General features: G+C 43.9%; 1 protein-coding gene across 2 annotated transcripts in view; it reads right to left on the minus strand.

Annotated features, from left to right (window-relative positions):
- SPAG1 (sperm associated antigen 1) overlaps positions 1-21,900 on the minus strand; it is an 84,669-nt gene that overhangs the window by 30,990 nt on the left and 31,779 nt on the right. For both annotated transcript variants that reach the window (XM_066578387.1, XM_066578388.1), the window contains exons 9-12: positions 21,563-21,669; positions 19,207-19,339; positions 4,145-4,534; positions 3,787-3,886 (exon numbers count right to left, since the gene is read on the minus strand). In XM_066578387.1, coding sequence (XP_066434484.1) covers positions 3,787-3,886; positions 4,145-4,534; positions 19,207-19,339; positions 21,563-21,669 — 730 coding nt within the window. The remainder of the gene's footprint in view (positions 1-3,786; positions 3,887-4,144; positions 4,535-19,206; positions 19,340-21,562; positions 21,670-21,900) is intronic.

Here is a 21,900-nt window from a genome sequence, read left to right on the forward strand (position 1 = left end):
ATTTTTTACTTTTTTTTAAACATTGTTTTTTACTTTTCAAGTGCAGTGATTTGGTCCAACGATGTCAATATATATTACACCTTCCCAAAAGATGTACTGCTGATCGTCACGAATGGGTGGTGGTGGGCAGCGGCATTTGGGGCTCATCCCTCTGTCTAACCATTTAAATGCCGCGGTCAGCAATGACAGCGGCATCTGAAGTGCTAAATGGCCAAGATAGGAGTCATCTTCAATGTCAGCCATTGCAGCCACATGTCAGCTGTGTTTTACAGCCATAGACCGGGTTCAACTTCCAAGCCTGTTCCATACAATTTTTGCACAAATCCACTGTACATGTATGTCACGTGACACAAATTGGTTAACGGGGTTGGTTCAGAGTTTAAGAAATGAAACTGCAGAAAATGTTACAAAAAAAAAAAGCAAAAATATTACTCCCCTCTTAACCCTTTCCAATCCAATTTGTATCCTGGTTTTCCCAGGGGGCTTACTCTTTTTCTGCCGTTATACAACAGCGCTATCTGCTGGCTAAAGCCAGTACTGCATGAGGTGACACGTTGGATAGACTCCAACAGCAGAGAGGCTGGCAATATACAGTAAGAGAACCCCGACGGACGTCTTCCAACATCAGAGCTGTACAGCCTTAAATCATAATGTCTTAAGACGTCAGACAGTGGATTGGAAAGGGTTAAATCCCCCACAGTTCCAGCGACTATATTCCAGTAGTCTCTGACAATCTTTGTTTATTGTTCTGGAGCAATGACATGCTGTAAATACATGGAACCGTTGCAGCCAAGCACTGGCGCCAATGTTTCTGTATGGTACAAGTCAGCACAACTGGTGAGATCAGTGATTGACTCCTCAATCAAGGCAATTGCAGTGTGCTGCAGCCGATAAAATGTAAGTTTGGCCAAATGACAGCATACTCATACATAACAGATACACTATTGAAATCAGCGTCTGTCATTATAGGATGTGGTCTCAGAGATGGAAACCTCAAGGAAGTGACTGGTTCCCTTTTGAAAAACTTGTGCATGGCCATGTGCATTTTCCTAATGAAGATTAAATACGTTTTACCATGAAAACAAGTTATTCCCTATCTGCAGGATTTGGGGGTCTGACCGGTGGGAACCCCACTGATCCAGAGAACAGGGATTTGGAGTGTCTCTGAACGAATGATGCAGTGGTAGTCCAGGTTCGTTGCGACTCCAATCATTTCAATGGGACCATGGAAATAGCTGAGCACTCAGCTATCTCCAGTGGTCCCATTGAAATGAATGGAGTGTTGGTGCGCATGTATGGCCATGGCTCCATTTATCCAGTGACACTATGGAGCCCCATTCTTAGGAACAGTGGGAGTCCCAGCAGTTTAATTACTTAAACACTTTTTTTCCCTTTCAATTCAGCCTATCAATTCCCTAATAACACCACTGGGGAATTCAGTCAGTAGCATTGTGCGCATCAGGAAAGTCTTTAAAAGAATCACGGGAAAAAAGGAAAAATTCTGAAAAATCACAGAAAATGGCCATACACTTACTAATGTACTAATGCAAAATAGAAGGGCAGGTGAAAACAACGCATCCCTCAAAATGCAGACACCCAAAGTGCAAAATGGAGGAGTATTGCACAGGTGGAAAGTACTGACGAAAGACTGCTCCACACCTACCCTGTACTGGGGAATGGCTACTCCGGACTTCGTATGCTTTATTTTGGTGCAAGCAAACTGTCAGGCCAATTGATACGTGTAGTGCACCATGCAGGCTTAAAGCATAATAACGCCATATTTCAATTCAGCAGGCTGCCCTGCACCTCAGGGGCGAACCACACTGGCACCCCGTGCTCCCCCAACATTTAAGGCCATACTGCTTGTTACAAAAGATACTGATAAATACAAACATGCAGACAGCCAAAGTGCTAAATGAATGAGCGTGGCAATAGTGCAAAGTCACATCTTCCTCATTGACAATGTGAAATGTCATTTGTTCTAGTAAAAGTGGTTTGGGGTCTTTATAAATAAGTTTGGAATGAATTTTGGTAGGAAGTTATGAAATGCTATGCGCCAGAATTCTGGTGTGAAAAAAAAAAAAAAAAAGAGATACATTTTTGCAAGTCCTACTTGTGTACAGAATTGTTTCTTTTTGACCCTGCTGGCATCCTTAAAGGGGTTGTCTTGCGAAAGCAAGTGGGGTTAAGCACTTCTTTATGGCCATATTAATGCACTTTGTAATATACATCGTGCATTAAATATGAGCCATACAGAAGTTATACACTTACCTTCCCTGCGCTGGCGTCCCCGTCTCCATGGCTCCGTCTAACTTCAGCATCTAATCGCCCGATTAGACGCTCTTGCGCAGAAGGGTCTTCTGCCTTCGGCTCGGTCTGGCACGAGTGGCGTTCTGGCTCCGCCCCCTGACGCGTCATCGCGTAGCTCCGCCCCGTCACGTGTGCCGATCCAGCCAATCAGGAGGCTGGAATTGGCACATGTGACGGGGCGGAGCTACGTGATGACACGAAGGGGGCAGAGCCAGAACGCCGCTGCTGCCGGACAGACCCGAAGGCAGAAGACCCTTCTGCGCAAGCGCGTCTAATGGGGCGATTGGACGCTGAAGTTAGACGGAGCCATGGAGACGGGGACCCCAGCGCTGGGAAGGTAAGTGTATAACTTCTGTATGGCTCATATTTAATGCACGATGTATATTACAAAGTGCATTAATATGGCCATACAGAAGTGCTTAACCCCACTTGCTTTCGCGAGACAACCCCTTTAACACTTTTCTAAAAATAAAAAAAAAATAATAAATAAGCGTTAGGCTAACTTCACTCTGCCGAGCGCGATACGGGGCCGTGAATCCCGCCTCCATATCGCTCTCCCCACTATGTGAATTCCCAGAGGATGTGAGGTGTTTTCATGCCAGAACATCCTCGCATCACTTGGGGGAAGAAGGGAATCCTGCACAGCGGCCGTCAGACGCAGAGGAAGATCGCAGAGTTTCTCCCATTGTTTTAAATGGGAGACTTCGAATCACAGCGCGTGCGCCCATCCCAGTGAAAACACACGCGCAGGTTTGTTACCTGCATAGCATCGCAGCACGATGTCATTTAGGAAAACATCACTCATGTGTAAGACCCCATTCAAAAGAATGGGGTTCATATTTGAGAGTCTTGCAACGCACAAATCTTGCATGATTTTGACGCCCGTGTGAAGGCGGCCTTATTTGGTGGAAATGGGTGCAGCCACAACATTACTATAATTTATGCCAGAAACTGGCATAAATAATGCAAATCAAAGATGTACGGTTAAGGTGCATTTACACCTCTGTTCTTAAGAACTGTAAACCAGACTGACCAGCATTGCAGTAATGTTAAAAGCAAATAGCTTTCCTTAGAAGAGTGGAGTGTGAGGACATAGCTATGTACATGTAGACACTACAGTAATTAACCCTTGAGGCACGTTAACCTGGGTGTAATTAAAGGGTGAACTTTCTGGCTATTTCTCTCCTAGTAAATGCCCCAACACATTCTGTGCATTTCTTGAGCAATATCCTAAGAATGCTGATAACTCGGCCACATACTTTCATTACCAGGTGACTCATATTAACTATTGCAGAGAACAGAAGTGGGTAGGACTGCATAGGGGTGTAGAACATTCAGCCTCTAATAAGGGACACTGACCAGGGGATCCTGAAAACCTAGACGTGATTTCCTATTCAGTGCTTTTGCTTCTTAGTAGCACCAGCAATGACTCCTTGCTGTCAGTGAGGTATGACATTGGCGTAATCTGTAACTTACTTGTTGCAGTCCTCGATGCACTGTGCGCAGTTCCCATCCTTGAGATGGCACGCCGCTCTGTTAGCGTATAAGATCCCTAATTCCTCTGCGTCCTCTGAACCTGGAGAGTTGTAAGAAAATCTTTAGTTAGCAGGCAAGCAGAGAGGCAGCACTGCAGCACAAACTGCTGCCACTGCAGTAGCACAACGCAGGTAGTACAAGCGTGAGAAGCCAGATCTCCCATAGCAGAAGGATAGAAATGGGAAAGCACGCCACAAATAAAAGCTGCAGGAGCTAGAACACTATAGATTACACAATGTGAAGCTTTTACAAATAATTGCTATTTCTCTTCTAATGACGAGAATCCGACAGAACTGACCTGTGTTCTTGACGTTTTCGATTGCCTCCGAGTACTTGATTGAAGCCTCTCCGAATTGGCCGTTCTTAAAAAGCTGGTTGCCTTCATTTTTCAATTGTGTAGCAAGAGGAAGGGACTGTGATGACAGCTTGGCTTCCTGGCTGCCGGTTCGAGCCCTCGGCTCAGCTTTACTACTAGGCTGCTCAGGTTTTCCTTGCTGTTGGATGTGGTGTTGGGGTTTCCCATTACTGCTGTCCTTGACTCCATTCTGAGCGCTTGCCTTGCTGTGTTTGGGAGTCTGGTTGGCCTCCTCCTTTTCATGTCCTTTCTTAGGAGAAAACTTTTTTTGAGCATTCCCCATTTCAATCAGCTCGGCTGCAGTCTCTCCTCCTCCCACTGTCACACCGGCTTCTACAAGGAAGTCACAGGCTTAGTATCGACATCACCAGAGCAAACTACTGTACAGCCTACTGGAGGGGTGTGATGTGGTGACAAGGGCGGCTAGCGCTGCCGTACAGCTGGCATGACACATAAAATCCACACGCAAGGAAATAACAAATTAGCTACTGTAGTATAACCCTGTACACGGGTACAATAAGCACAGGCATGTGTGCAGAATGCACCGTGTAACTGCGGCCGCCCCCTGCTCATGTAGGAATTAACATACCAAATAGAGTAGTCATTCTACAAGCTGACCATTTGCATGCTGGAGCAGTCAGGGGCGGTGAGGGTCAGACCCTCAGTCTATGCCATACTAATGCCAACGTGAATGTAATCTAGAGCCTGCGTGGCTCAGTGACTCCCCGGCAAATGTGTAGCACAAGTGGCAGCAGGAGGCCAGTGGGCCATAGAAATGTGAATTGTCTATTTATTTATCTATCAACCCCCTAAAATAAAATGTATGATCAGATGTCGGTTTGAGTTATAATGTTAGGCTGCATAATTTGTAGTGGTAAAACGTAAACTTAACAGAACCGAAGCAAAATGACAGTTTTTTTAAGGTTTTTTTTTTTTTTTTTTTTAAACCCCATTGAAAGCAAATAGTGGATAAGATAGAAACCATTAATTGTGGGGTTTTTTTGCTCCAAAGACAGATCAGTGTGTCACAAGGCATTTTACAGCTTTTGAGCCGGTGGTGACCCGGCGTACTGCTGTGGATAGCGGCGGAATTGTAGTGCGCATGAGAGCATATCTCACGCACAGTCATGCGCAGGCCACCCGTTTCTTCCTTTTTGTTTATATTTACTGCGCTGTTGCAACGGCGTGTATACATGTTTACCATACACAACGTAATGGCGTATGGGCACGCATAAATACGTACCCATACAGAACAATGGGCTCTAACAGGTGTATAAACGCGCAAATGCTGTGCTTGCATATTACGCAATTCCGACATGCTAATGTAAGCAGAACAACGTAAGGTGATGTAATGGATTGGCTGCGAGTTACCGCGTATCACACAGGCGTACAGCACACGCATAATACTCAGTAATCATATGCCTATGTTAGCTCTGCCTTAAACGCCGCCAAAAATTCTGCCGTGCAATAGCAGTCTAAGGGCGACTGTAAGTGCAAATAAGATCGCCGCAGCACGGTGTATTTGTGCATAAATGAGGTTTGGAAAGGACCATAATCAGGGACTTACACGCGTGTCTGCACACATTACTGTAGTTTTTGCATGCGCAGGGCCAGTTCACACACGTGCGTGCCACATCCTCTGTGGAATTGAATGGCTATTAAAGCCTAATAAGGGCCAGATGTCTTATTTTTCCTGCATTTTGGACAGTATGACACCCTTCCCCTTGCACAAAACACAGAAAAACAGAGCAGGTCCTGTTTTTGTGTATGCGTAAATGCCCTTAGGAGAATGAATCCAGTGAAATCAATGGGTTCTGTTCTCTGTGTTTAGCGCGTGCAGATTTTGCGTGCGCAAATAAGCTTGTGTGAAGAAGCCCTAAGGCTGCTATTACACAAGTGTTAGCAACTGCTTCAAAAACTCGTGTTTTCCTGACAATTGCCAAGCTGAACGTGCAAGCACAGGTACAGACTGGCAATTAGCGCTATTACGCCAGCGTTAACAGCACTCGTGTAATAGCAGCCTTAGGGTACGGTCCCATGGGGTGATAACTGCATGCGGTTGAAACCCCACCCATTCACGGTGGCCAATGTTCGCAGATTTTGCTGACAGTACTGCCTTCTTACCGGTAAAATCTTCTGGCTGTGAGCCACCATGAGTGGTCGGGGTTTCGGCAACATACAGTTACCACATCATGGGAAAATACCATAAGTGGGGATTAACGGGAACTTCCAGAGAAGAAACCAAGTTCTAATTATGCATAAAAGGCTTCCTGTTCCTTTAGAGAGAACCACTTTCAGTGAATGCAGCAACCAAGCCAGTCAGCTGATTAAGTTGTGGTGGCCACTGCAGGGAAAGTGTAGCATTACATGACTTTCTTTCACAGAGGAGGACCCTCTATGACTATGGCTCCCAAACTTTTTCAGCCATGGAGCCCTTTTTGAAGGCCCCTACACTAGCCCCAGTAGTAATAGCGTCCCTTATATTGGCCCCAGTAGTAATAGCATCTCCCAGAGTGGCCCTCACTAGCAATGGTGACCCCAATAGTAGCTCCAGTAGTAATAGCGTCCCCAATTAGCCCCAGTAGTGACCCCATATTGCAGCCCCAGTCGTAATAGTGACCCCCCCCCCTCCACAGTGGCCTCAGTCGTAATAGTAACCCGCCCCACAGTGGCCTCAGTCGTAATAGTAGTGACCCCCACAGTAATAATATTAACTCTCACAGTAGCCCCAGTAATAATAGCCTCCCCAACCTATATACTTACCTTCTCATTGTTGTCCGCACCGCTCTTCCTTTGCTCGGCACTGATCCCCGGTGCACACTGATGGCAGTGTGCACCCAGAACGTTTCATCCCTTGTCCTCTCCTGCAGAACCAAGGAGGAGAAGACTCAGGGGAAGAGGATCCTGGGTGCACACTGCACGATTACTGGCGGGGAGCTGCGGCGCCCCGACGGTAATTATTACAGTGGTGAGCAGCCATCGGTACGTGTGCCATAGGTTTGCAACCACGGATCCTCAGTCGGAGCCCCTAACTGGGCTAAACCACCCCATAAGGGCTCCGTGTAGCACAGTTTGGGAACCACTGCTCTATGACATTCCTCTGCACCAATGGGTGTATGAACAGGGACTGTGTTCTTAGGACAATCCCTTTAAGAAGTCTTTCAGAACTCTGGAAGCTACATCAAAAGGCATCTCATCCTTTTTTTTGAATAGCAGAAAAATGTTATGCTGCACTATTCTATACTTCAATGGAAGCATACACACATGCAAGGAAGGTCAAAAGTAGTCAGAAGTGTGCAGTTTTAGACTATGCATGATCAACAGTAGTCTAGGATTACGATAAGCAATATGTTTGAATAAGTTTTTTTTAATTCAAACATATTGGCTCAACAGCTAGCTAAAACGGGACGTGAACAGCCCCTTAAAGAATATTTACATGCCTGTAGCTGTGGTGAACTGCAGTGCCAGGAATAGCCACAACCAGAAGTACGGCGCTGTACCTTGGTGGTAAATGGAGGACACAAGAGCCTCAGGCCTCTGAGCAAGTTGAGCGGGAAGGGATGTCAGTTGGATCCCAACGAATCCAATACCGATGGTCTGACCTTACGGATTGCCCATGAATACCATAGCATCAGAAAACATCTTTAAAACAGCAAACAAAAGATTTACCTGATTTTTGGATCTATAGGTATGAAATAACTTAGTGCCAGGATCCCTTGCGAGCTGGATGTATCATGTGTCTCTTGTGGAACTACAACCTTTGAGTTCTCTCCACAGTTATTGAATAACTCTAGTTAACATCAGGTTCTGCCAGCCAATAAATGTAGATCCCAAAGTGCTAAATAGCTTCCTGCAGCGTACTGTCGGCCGATGTTCATGACGATTGTCACAGGTCTTTCCAGTCTATGGAAGTGACTTGCGCTATATAATAACCTCATAAACATGCCTTAATGGTTAAATGCATAAATGAAATTTTTTACTATACACTGTAACCCATTGACTATGGCACGAGAGTAGCTGTTTATTGTAGTTCCCAATGGTGACACCCCTAAGGGACCTTTTACATGGGACAGAATTACTCTGCAGGATGCAGCCAAACCCACAGGGCTAACTCCAGATTTTGATGTGGAATTGCAGGCAGGTTTTAAAGCATTTTCAATTCTGCATCAAAATCCGCAGGTAGCCTGCAGATTTTGGTGTGGAAGTTACCGCAGCTTGCGGTGTGTTGTGAGGTCTATTCCATCCTGTGTGAAGGCTCCCTAATGGGAACAAGCTAGCAGAGTTATAAAGTGGGTGTAGGCACAACCTTCTTTAAGAGAGGCACGAGACGTTAGGTTAGCTTTAGCTCAACTCCTGTTTTTATCCCAAATACATAAATACGTTTCAGGGCTGTAGCGCCCCTTCCTCAGTAGAAAGAAGCCGTGCAAAACCGAAAACATGGAGGTAGCTCGCCTTTTGGGTCGTCAAGGGTTGTGAATGACTAAACGGCTAACAACAACAAACGCAGAAATAGATAGCAAACCATATGTCATTCTATGCATTAATAACCCACATCTTGCAAGGAGCCATCACATTTGCACACCAATACCCCTAGCGCATGTTTTGTGCATGGGAGACTTCAATTAAACTATGGACTGCCTGGGAGATAGATTCTAGACACACTCACACGCCACTAGCAGAGGAATATCCCTAATGCGACAGCTGATTGAAGGGGTGGGTTGGATAGACTTATGGCGTTTACATCATCCAAATACGACTGAGTACACTTGTCATTCTCCTGGCCAGGGGTCCCTATAGAGACTGGACTATATGTTTATCACCCATTTGCTGGCCATCCAGGTCTCTTCTATGCAAAATGGGCTGCGGGGCATCGGCTCACAACTTGGTGGTACCAAGTCTACAATTTCCTAGTCAGAATATTGTCCCGACTTGGAAACAAGACCCCTTTTGGCTGAAGCGGATAGGCCCGGACAACAGATCCCTGACCAGTTATCTTCTTTCCTTGAAAAACGTGAGGATACTACTTCCTACGCTTTGAAATAGGATACGCTTAAGGCATACCTTAGAGGATGCATCAGGTCTACCATTTCCTTTATAAAATGTACCCTCAGATAAGCTCTGAGCTGGAAATACAAACAGATTGCTATTAAAACAAAATGCAAGCTATTCTTTACCAGACAATACTATTTTGAGATGGGCAATCAGTCCAGTCATCATTTAGCAAATTTAATTAAGCAAAACAATCAGTCCAATTCTGTCTTTAACCCTTTCCAATCCAATTTGTATCCTGGTTTTCCTAGGAGGCTTACTCTTTTTCTGCTGTTATACAACGGCGCTGTATGCTGGCTAAAGCCGGTACTGCATGAGGTGACACGTTGGATAGGCTCCAACAGCAGAGGCTGGCAATATACAGTAAGAGAACCCCGACGGATGTCTTCCAACATCGGAGCTGTACAGCCTTAAATCATAATGTCTTCAGAGGTCAGACAGTGGATTGGAAAGGGTTAAAATAAAAACCCCTAATGGGGTGGAGCTTACAGAAGCACAATCTATCACAACTCATCTCAAAGACTATTACGCCAAATATCTGGAGGATCTTATGTTTCCAACCTTCTCCACGGGACAGGTTGCTCTGTTGGATGCTCCTATTCTAAAAGAAGATGCAACAAGCTGTTGCGGACATGGCATTGAATAAGTCTCCTGGGCCTGACAGTCTTCCAATTGAGGTATACCAGAGATATTCAGAGCAACTTTCTCCGGTCCTGCAGGAGGCGTTATGACGGGCTCATATTGAAGGCTCCCTCCCACCCTCTTTTTCTGATGCCACCATTATAGTCTTACTAAAATTGGGATATGAATCCACGGAATGTGACTCCTAATGCCCAATATCATTACTTAACATAGTAACATAGTGTGTTAAGCCGAAAGGAGACAATGTCCATCTAGTTCAGCCTGTTTCCACCCCCCCCCCCTTCTTGTTGATCCAGAGGAGGGGGGGGGGGGGGAACACCAACAAGGCAGAAGCCAATTAATCCATGTGTAGGAAAAAATTCCTTCCAGACTCCATAATGGCAGTCAGAATAATCCCTGGATCAACGTTTCGAAAGTTCCTACCTGACTCCTAGACCCAGATCAAGAACCCCAGCCGGTTATTTAATGTTTATATCCTATAATATCAGAACATCGATTATAAAATCCTAACCAAAATTTTAGCTACTAGATTAAAGCAAGTCGTACTCTCCATTATTAAGGAGAGCCAGACAGACTTCATGCCTGGGAAATCTACCACTATAAACATCTGCAGAGTTCAAGCAACCATTCAACTGGGTAGAATGTATAATATGCCCTGGGCACTGGCATCATGAAATACCAGGTAGGCCTTAGACTCTTTGGAGTGGAGCTTCTTAGAAGCTTGCCTCCGCCTGGATTTGGTCCACAATTTTTGAAATGGATTTAAATTATCTATAAATCCCCAACAGCCAATGTAATAGTGAACGGCATACAGTTATCTAAGTTTTCCTTATCACGTGGTACCAGACAAGGTTGCGCCCTATCCTTAGCCCTGTTTGCCATAGCAATAGAGGCACTGGCTATACGACTGCAATGTATCCTGAAGATCATGGGTATTCGACGGGAGGGGCGAGAAAGCGTGGTAGGTCTCTATGCAGAGGACACTACCTGACTGGGAGAGTGATGGGGAAGGACTTGCTTAACTTCCTGGAACACCCGGAATTAATCAAATTACCCGCTCCATTACCATTACATAAATTAGCCCTGTCTATTTGGTGCATTACTAAGAACATTCAACATTTTACATACGTGGTATCAGATCTCCAATTATGGCATAATCCTGCTCCACCCTCCTCACAACCCATGCCGGACTAAAGGTACTGGACCACGTTAGACAAACACACTGGGAGATGTATGGTAGAATAATGTGCTCATGTCGTTCACCCAACTGTGCGAAAAAATACAGACACCTCAGCTCAAACTGTTCCAGTATTTTTAACTACGCCATGCGCTAAACGCTCAATGTCCTCCCGCGCTAACAAAAATATCTAATTATCCTATCATAGGCATATTAAAGTCTCAAAGACTTAAGGGTCTAATCTCTATATTATACACACACCTACTATCTGCCCAAAGCAGTCACAACCCATTAGCTGTATATGACAAATAGAAAACCTACATCCCTACATTATCGCCAGAAGACTGTCAGGATGTGATGGACTCGCACATCACTGTATCCCCAGCTATTAACAACATGCTGATACAATTATATATTGTTCATCAGTCTGATTTAACCCTGGTTAGACTACATAAAATGGAAAGGATCCCCACGCTTTCATCTCATAGATGTCGCCCACTAAATGCAGGATTTTGGCACTTAATATGGGAATTCTCTCATATCATAGAATTTTGGGCAGATATCTTTACCTTTTTTGTCTTCACTTCTACCCTTACCCCTCAATTTGGAACCGAAGATAGCGTTAAGTCTAATGGATGGGGAACTATGGCCGCACTATACTCAGATTTTCCTTAGGGAAGTCTTTTTTTCTGGCCCAGAAGGCAACTGCTATGAGGTGGATGGACTCACACCAAACACTATAAACTGATTCACTGAAACAGATACATAATGTATTACATGCCAAAAAAGCTAAGAACACATAGAAGACAATATGTTTGTTGAACTGTTTATTGCAATTCAGGTTAATAGATTTTGTTTAATTCCGATTATTATAAAAAGGGAGAGGAAATCCTTTTTCTCTTCTTCTGGTTTTTACGTATAAGAAAGAAATTTTGTACAGACTATGCACAATTATATTCCTTGTACTAACTTTGCAATATTTTGAATAAAACGAAGTTAAGAAAAAAAGAAACAGCTCCTTCAGGCGATATGAGGCCTGAGGAAGCCTTTTGTTAAATAGCAAAACATGTTGCTAGTCTGTCTGCTTTGTTGTTTGAAAATAAAAGACGTTGATACTTACCTCTCCTGGGTCCCTGGAAGTGCGCAGACAGATTCTCTGGTTTTCTTCCATGGAATATGAAAGCAGAAGAAGACCCACCGGAGTGCCTCTATGGACACCACAATACCAGACACAGCACCGTACTGGGGCTCACTAGGTTGCTAACTAGATCCTAGAGGACTGGAAACATGTTGTGGTTCAATTGTTTCAGGCTGATGGTAAGCTTTGTATGTGGTGCAAACCCCACTAAGCCATGGACGCCAGTGGTCAACAAGGCACTGTGCAGGCTGGTAGTGGTTCTGTACTGGTGTGGGGTGCATTCTCATGGCATGACCTAAGTCCACTGATACACACAATGGACCGGTACCCAATACGTTTTACTGCTTGGTGACAGTTTGCAGCCCTTCATGGACTTCATATACACCCACAATAATGGAATATTTCAGCAGAATAATGCACTGTGCCCGTACCAAAGTTGTCCAGAATTATGGACAGCTGCTAAGAATGGTGTGGCCTGCACATTCACATGATATGAGCCCTAGCGAGCATTTTGTGGGATTTGATGGAGAGGTCCTTTCGCATGCAAGATCCTGCACTTACAAATACTACAGAGTTGTGAATGGCTATCCAGATGGCATGGCTCAACATCCCATCAGCCATTTTCCATCCACTTGTGGAATCGTTGCCACATCAAGTTGTTGCACTTTAACCAGGTCATTCATTATATAACCATACCCAAATATATGTCATTTTGTGGGACGACCCCTTAAATTAATTAAAAGGGAACCTTAACAGTCAACTAGAATAAGGGGACTTTTAGAAGTAACAACTATTGTTCAAACGAGCAAAAGTGAACGGTGGCTCGCGTTTAGACTGAAGACTAATGACGAATGAGAATGGTTCGCTTTTCGCTCAACGTTCATTTTATGCAGGTATAAAAATAATCGTTAGCTCATTCCCTTATCGTTCAGTTTAAACCGCGCTCGTTCAGTCTTTCACATTCGCTGCATTCGCCTATACTATACTGAACAATGCTCCTTTGAATGAGCCAATGATGTGAGCTAGCGATGTCAGTTGCTCATTCACATGAGAATAGTCTAAAAGGACCATAATGTAGAATTAGATTTCAAGTTAACTCAAATCTTAAAATTCCTGGTAATGATTTAGGAAGAAATCAATATGTAGACAATGGCATCTCATCAGTTTGTTTTTCCCTCCTCTGAATAAACACTACAGGATAATCGGTATAAAGGGGTTATCTGGGGACCAAACATGCTTTCAAAGCTGCTCACAATGCTGTAAAACAAAAGCAGTCATACTCCCCTCACCTACTCTTGTTCCGCCGACAACCAGTCCTTTTGCCGGTTCTCTCTTCCGGCTGCGATGAATAGGCAAGATCACCACCGATACAGGGGACATGCGATCCTGCAGCCAATCTGATCACTTTGGCCAGTGATTAGCTGCAGCTTTCACAGGTCCCGTTTTCTGGACGTTATCACTGCTGCATCCAGAAAGAAATTCTAGCAGGAAAACTGGATGCCAGAAGAAGAAGAATGGATGAGGCTAGTATGGCTTTTTTTTTCAACAGCATTGTGAGGAGCTTTGAAAAAAGTTTGGTCCCAAATAATCACTTTGCACTAACTGGAATATTATATAATTATTTTTTTTTACAACTATGTAGTATCTTATGCTGCCCATACACCTTAAATAAGGTCAGCCAATAGTTATTTCTTCCGACTCACCTGCCCATTTATATCCATGGGGAGACGACAATGAGTCACTGACAGACATCAGTGCTATTGGTGGCGCCATACATATCAGATACATTGATACACCTTTTATTTGACCTGTAACACATGCCAATCGTCTTTAGCATCAGGTTCCTAGCATGAAAACTGTGAATGTCGGGGAAAATTCTGTTATGAAGAATATCATAGATATATATTTTTTCCCATCCAAGAAAACAAACCTGTGAAAAACCCCGTCTGCGTTAGACCGACAGTAACATCCCGGTAATCATCTGGAAGGCCGTCTGACTCGGGCCGAAATGTGATCATTGAAGCTAAGCTGTACTATGAGACTCACAGAGGTCACCACCACTGCGCTGTCACTAGTTGCACAGATGTCATTAAAGCTTCACGTGACGGATGAAGCTTATGAAGACTCCGCACTAATCTTACTCTGCAAGTGGCGATTACATGTGCAGGACAGGAGGCAGGTTTCTCAGCTGCCATAAACAATACACATAGTGAAAAATGTTCTCCTTCCAACCAATGGGCAGCAAGTAATCCACAAAATCTTCTATAGTAAGGTCCATTGAGATATTTTGTCAGCTAGACAGTGTGCATTATGCTGCTTTGCAATGCAGCTATGGGTATTTATGGCAATGACGCCATCCTAGATCCTTCACTAAAGCTGCACATATAAGATGCAGACTTTCTAACTAATTATTCCCTTGTAAAGGTAAACTGTCCTACCCAATTGTGAAGTATGATACCTGTAGATTCCATCACTCCAATACCTGTTTGTTAAAGCACATGACATTATTAAATTAGCACCTGTCCTCTACAAGCCAGGCTCATTACCTTAATAAGGACCAAGCGCCGTAAATTCACAACACTTGTTCTTGGGCTTTAATCCCAGCTGATTGTAGAAATACGGCACAGAATTAAAACTCCTGCAATGTACCAAGTGGAAGTGCCATTTCTGCTATTCAACCTGGCCATTAAGTGACCACAGGTTGCCCCCTGCCATAGCAGAGCTGCAGCGTCCTAACAGACCCAGATCCTGTTAGTGACTATTGTCACTACAAAGGGATATTTTCCCCTGCAACTGGAGCTCCTATGAAAGCCCCAGCTACACTGGAAAAGTGTGAAATGAAATAAAAGACAATGTGAATGTCCCCCAGGGGTCTTATATGATGTCATGGGGGACATACATGTTAAAAAAAAGTTAGAAAAATTAAGTTAAAAAAAAAAAAGAAAAGAAAAAACAACCCATCACCAACATCAACCTAAAGAAAAAAAAAATCTGAAAAAAACCCCAAAAATATTTAAAAAAAAAAAAAAAAAAAAAAATAGTCGTATATGTCATGGAGAGAAAAAAAAAAGAAAGAAAACACAGCAAGAATATTCTTGGTAGCTAAATAAAAAAAAAATGAAAAATGGGGCCGTAAAACCACCACATGGGTTTAATCCCAAAAAAGTGTCTGGTCATTTGGACCAAAACACCCTGGTCCTTAAGGGGTTAATATTCATTGGCTTCCTGTTCACATCTGAATAGGGATCCCATTCTCCCTTTTGTTACTGCCCAGAATGCCATTAAAATTGCATTGAGCTTCAGTCCCTCTAAGCAAGTTACGAGAGTTCACAGGAGATGCTATTGAGAGAAGTCCTCCTCACTGTTCACTTCTATTCACACAGATACGTAACAACTAGACTGATTCTCTGAACCACCTCAGGAGATGAAACCCCCAATTAAAACAAAGGAGGCATTAATAACTGGAATTATGGTTCACCAGTGAAGTCCTGCTGATCAAAACACATCCACTTTCACCATCAAGCACCCACAGTAAAGGGCTGCAGCGCATATCCATTAAACTAACAATATTTGGTTTATGATGTTCGTTGTTTATGGATGGATAAAATCGCAATACAAAACATGGCAGTGCAAGTTTACGTCCTGGGGAAATAGGCCTTAATATTGGATTGCATTTCTATCTTGAGGTTTTGTGCATATACTCAGCCAGCCTCTCCTTGAGGTCATGGGTGAGAGGTCAGAAGTTTGGCTGGGGGAGCCTTTGAGACTCTGAGGGTACAAACCCAAGATTCTCAGATTCTAGAGGACTGAACATGAATGTAAGGAACTGCCCATTCCAGAGTGTTCTCTCACAAATCTACTCCATAAGAACTGGTATTTCCATTTTTATCCCTTTTATTTTCATAACTGTGTTGTATATATTGTATGTTCCCCTTTTTCCTTTGTATATTACCGTACATTCCGGCGTATAAGGTGACGGAACCCCCCAACTGTCACCTTATACGCCTGGAATACAGTGGAGCAAAATAAATAAATAAATAAATAAAATCATTACTCACCTCCCCCAGCGTTCTGCGGCGCTGCTGCAGGCTGTCGCTCCCTCCTGGTCCCTGGCAGAGTATTGCTTTCTGGACGCAGGGCTTGAAATCCCTGCCTCCAGAAAGTTAATACTGTGATTGGCTAACACACGCCCTCAGCCAATCACAGCCATTCAATGACACCATTGAATGGCTGTGATTGGCTAACACACGTGCGCCTTCAGCCAATCACAGCCATTCAATGATGTCATTGAATGGCTGCGATTGGCTGACGGCGTGTGTTAGCCAATCACAGTATTAGCTTTCTGGAGGCGGGGATTTCAAGCCCTGCGTCCAGAAAGCAATGCTCTTCCGGGGACCAGGAGGGAGCAACAGCCTGCAGCAGTGCCGCAGAACGCCGGGGGAGGTGAGTAATGATTTTATTTTTGACACTTTCTTTTTTTGTATTACCGGCGTATAAGATGACCCCCGACTTCAGAGCAGATTTTTCGGGGCTCAAAAGTCGTCTTATACACCGGTATATACGGTACTCTACTTTTTAAATTTTTTTATTTTTTTTTTTATAAAAGCACTGCTATCTTTTTGGAATAAAGTCTTTACTCTTTATCAGTCCATCCTTGGAGCTCTATAAATAACCCATAGACCCCACATATTTGTGATAATTTGAGCTGCTGGAGAGCCAGAAGGGTCTGTATCCAGTCAGTGAGCAGAACCTATTTGGCTACCTGCCTTGCAGTAAAACGGTCAGTGCTGGCAACAAGGCTGTTGGGACATGCAAGACCATGCGATTTAGGCTCGATCTTGCAGTGAGTATAGGATCCGGGCTGTCGGGAAGAAGTCAAGCCTGTGGTCTGCCCGGTCATGTGCCTTGAGCATCCGTGACAATGAGAATATCCTAGATCCTTTGCTATAGCTGCACATATAAGATACAGAATTTCTCACCAATTATTCAATTCACAGGGAAATTTTCCTCCCTAATTCTATATGTATAATCAGTTATTTAGGAGACAATTGAGGGAACAATAATCACAGCGCCCTCTTCAGGCAGAGAGCATACTGCGTCCAGCTGCTCATATAATGTTGTGCTGAGGCATCATTGGATTGGTGACATAGCACAGCAGAAGAGACAAATATGGCTACTTAGGCAATACTTCAGTATAAGGCCGCCTGCACACGGGCGGAAATCCTGCCGCGGGATTTCCCGCGGGATTTCCGCCACTGAAAGTTTGCATAGGAGTGCATTACAATCCGCACTCCTATGCAGACGGCCGCGGTTTGGCCGCGCGAAATCTCGCGCGGCCAACAAACCGCGGCATGTCCTATTTTTGTGCGGGGCACGCACTCACCCGGCCGCCGGCTCCGGTCTGCGCATGCGACGGCTGCGCCGCAGCCGGCACATGAAAGAGCCGGGGCCGCCAGGCGCGGGTGAGTACGCGCTCGTCCCTGCAGCCTCTCGGGTCGGGTCCCGCGGCGAGAATTCTCGCTGCCGGATCCGACCCGCTCGTGTGCAGCCGGCCTAACTGTAGGATAAGTATGACGTCTTCTAATCAAACACTGCACATAAGTGAATGTGTACATAATAGACCAGCCACATTGTTGGTGTTGTGCTAAACAAAAATAAATAAATAAACTTTTCTGTTACACATACATTGCTAAATTTGCAAAAGGAACGTAGATGGATCACATTTTCTTCTACAAAATATTCTCAAAGTATCCACAAGTAACCTTTGAGATATTAAGAAATGACTGAGATCATAGGTTCTCCTCATGCCTCAATAGGTTACCCCAGGATACTTGCTCCCGTACTCTCCTACATTACAAAATGATGAAATTGGCTACAGCATGCAGCATAGGGAAGTGAGGACAGAAACTGATGACTCTTAGTAGAGATCTGCAGAATATACTAGCACTATGCCAAGTAAGGAAAAAAGATGCATAGTACAGAAGTTAACTGAAGCACTGAGATAAGCCCTCTAGCAGTCTAAAATTGGCAAACATGTATCTGTCTGATGAAAACTAAAGGCCTATTTAGACACAACGATTATTGCTCAAAAGATGTCTTTTGAGCAATAATTGTTGTGTGCATTCATCGCAAGGTGATCGCGCAAACGTTGAGCGATTACCTTGCGCTCCGAGTGGGCGATGAGGAAGACAAACAGGGCCACTTGTCTTCTGCATCCAGCTGTTCTCTGCTCGGAGCGCTCCGCTGTATAACAGCCAGGCGCTCCGAGCGGGGGATGAAGAACACAGCTGGACCGCTGTGTTTTTCATACCCCGCCTGTCTTCAGGGAGCAGGATACAGCTGAAACAAAAAGTACCACTGTGAATTCCTGATAACTGATCGCTGATCTTTCAGCGATCAGCGACGGCTTAACAAAAACGGCACAATGTCAGTGCACTTAGACAAAACGATTATCGATCAAAAGACGACTTTTGAGTGAATTTTGAGCGATGATCATTGTGTCTATATAGGCCTTAAAGACCAGAATAAATGCCAATAATCATCAGCTGCATTCTGATATCACCTGCATGAAGCCAAGAGATACACACTGAGATGTACTAATGGTATGTTCACACGGGGGATTTTTACAGAAAAAGTTTCCATGGAGTCCATGTCAATTCCATTGTAAAGCCACATCCAATTACATTCAATGGGAATCTGTGCCAAACAGATTTTGAAATCTGTGGGGTGGAAGAAGCAACACTTCACGCAGATTCCATACCATCTCTGCGTTGGGAATTCCACATGTAAGTATGCCCACTGAAAAGGGCTAAATCTGCATGTGGATCTGCAGCTCTATCTGTTGTATAGCCATCTGCAGCTCAGTTACAGATTTTTGCCACAGTTTTAAGAGTAGGAATCTATGCAGAAAAAGCTGAGAATAATATCTAATATTATGTTTCAGAGTGAAAAGAAACGGATCCTCTATGATACTACAGGCAGAAGAATTACGGACTCTACCTTTCTCCTCCACTGATGTGTTGTCATGTTCTTCATCTGAGCCCTCAATGTCCTGAATTATTATTCTTGTCCCTTTCTTCGAAGTCTCCTCATTCTTTTTTTGTAGTAACTCATTCACTTCGCATAGAACATTCTAAGGAACAGAAATTAGAAAAAGAAATTCATTATTGAAAAAGGGAAGTTCATGGCAACGTTCATTTATCATTATATAACTTATTAAAGGTTTTCTCCAGGACTTTTACTATTGATGATCTATCCTCATGATAGGTTATCAAAGGTTGATTGGCAGAGATCCACTGCTTTGGATCCTTGCTGATCAGCTGATCACTGGGTCCACTGTTAGTGTGGCCAGCTCAATGGGAGCTGTGCTTGCAGTACCAAACTGACGCGCTGCAATGTTAGAGGAGTTTTCCAGGCAGCGCAGGCTGTTAGCCAGGATACACCGGGATCAGACTGGAAGATGCTGCTCTGACCCCTGTGTAGCGGCTATCACTTGTAAATGCATTGAAATCAATGGGAGCTGCAATTGCATTTACAAGCACAGCTCCTATTGATTTCAATGCAATTACAAGCGCCGATCATTACACATGGGTTGGAGCAGCGGCTTCCACTCGAACTCCAGTGTATCCCGGCTCTGACAGCTAGCGCTGCCTGGAAAGCCCCTTTAACAGCATTATCTGCTTTCAGCGCTGTCCACACAGACAGTGGGTACAGCGATCAGTTCATTGGCAGGGATCTCAAGTGGTAGACCCCTAGCGATCAACTATTGATGACAAATCCTGAGGACAGCTCATCAATAGTAAAAGTCTATTGCGGAATTCTGCGGCGTGAAAGAAACCGCAGCATGTTCTAATTGCCGTGGAAAAACACGGTGCCGGCTTCCATTGTAGTCAAAGGAAACAGGCCGTCACACGATCCTTCCGCTGTGAGCACAGGAGAAGTATTGCGAGATTACGCGTCACCGTGTATGACACGCCGGTTCACCGGACGGGACTTGAGCGGCGGATCCAGAGAGGCGAGTATGGGGTCTTTGGGGGGGGGGGGGGGGGTGCGCCGTGAACAAACAAGAAAACCCACCAAAATTGTGCATTTTTGGTCATCCTGTCTCAAAGAAAAAAAATGCTATAAAAAGCAATCAAACAGTTGTATGTACTCCAAAATGGTACTAATAGAAACTACCGGACGTCCTGCAAAAAGTGAGCCCTTACATAACTATTGCGGCACAAAAAAAAAAAAAATGATGGCTGTCAGAAGATACTATATAAAATTTAGTATCATAGTAATCATACTAACCCATAGAATAAAGTTATCATTTCATTTTTGCTGAGGTGTGTACGTCGTAGAAATAAAACCCACCCACAGCGGAATTTCATTTTTTTTTCCCATTTCACTGCACTTAAAATTTTTTTTTACGTTTTTCCTTGACATTATATGGTACATTAAATAGTACCACTGAAAAATACAGTTTGTCCTGCAAAAAACAAGCCCTCAGACATCTACGTGGATGAATAAATAAATTACTTATGATTTTTTTCTTTTCTTAAACTGAGGAGGAAGAACCGGAAATAGAAAGAAAGTAAAAGAGGATTAATGAGGTTTGTCAACGTGAAAGCAGAGATGCCTATGAACACTGGATTAAAGTTACTCAAAATGGCTAATCCATCACCCTGGAAGATACTGCCGATGGTCAACAAAAAGCAACAGTGTATATAGCATGGTCTGTCAAATTTGGCCAAACACTAGCCACTTTGCACAAGACTGGTGTTTTTTTTTTCACTTGAAAAAAAGAAAAGGAACGCACAGTGTCCCTCGTCAGTCAATTTAGTCTGGCAAGTTGTTAGTAGGATCGTTTGTACGACTGGTCGGATGCACTGCGACCAATCAATGTTTTATGTGAAATTTGTGCGACTACCAAGAAAACATTATATAATCACTCATCTTATGCTATAAAGCATCCAGTTCTCTTTATTTTAGGAATATCAATACATTTTATTCAGTAATCATCCACTACTACTGCTGTCTTCATCATGGAGTTTATAAACATGTTATCCTAATCATCTGACCAGTAAGACCTCATGCCCACGGTCGTGTCGGACTCCGCTAGCAGAATATCGCAGTGGAGTCCAACACAGCACCCCCCAAAGACCCCATACTCATCTCTCTGGATCCGCCGCGAGAGACCCATCCGGTGAGTCGGCGCGAATGCGCAGTGCAGTGCATTTAAGTTTAAGTTCAATAGAACCTAACAGCTGCGGAATAACGCTGCAGGTTTTTCCACCGCGGAAAATGCGTCAGAAATACATCCGTGGGCATTAGCCCTAAATGATGACCTATGTACAACTTGTGTACAGCGTACCTTTGCTGTTGGATTCTCTGGTTCAAAAAAAAGGACAGTATTCAGATCATTGACCGCAGCCTGGAAATTACAGAGGTTTTTGTTGACAACAGCATGCCGCAAAAGAGCTGGAATGATAAAATACTTAAATTATAACAAAACCTAGAAAAGCTTCTACTATTAGGCCAACTCATTAGATCTGTGGCACAAAATGTGCCTATATTACGCTTTTCAAACTGGCCTTAAAGTGCATTGACCTGGTCCAACAGATGGAGAATGGAAAGTTGACTGATAAGATCATTATTTCAATTTTTCCAACATAACGTGAGCAGTGTTATATAAAATGGTTTTACCACTAA

Source organism: Eleutherodactylus coqui, chromosome 9 (genome assembly GCF_035609145.1).
Source record: "Eleutherodactylus coqui strain aEleCoq1 chromosome 9, aEleCoq1.hap1, whole genome shotgun sequence".
In the NCBI taxonomy this organism is placed as follows: domain Eukaryota; kingdom Metazoa; phylum Chordata; class Amphibia; order Anura; family Eleutherodactylidae; genus Eleutherodactylus; species Eleutherodactylus coqui.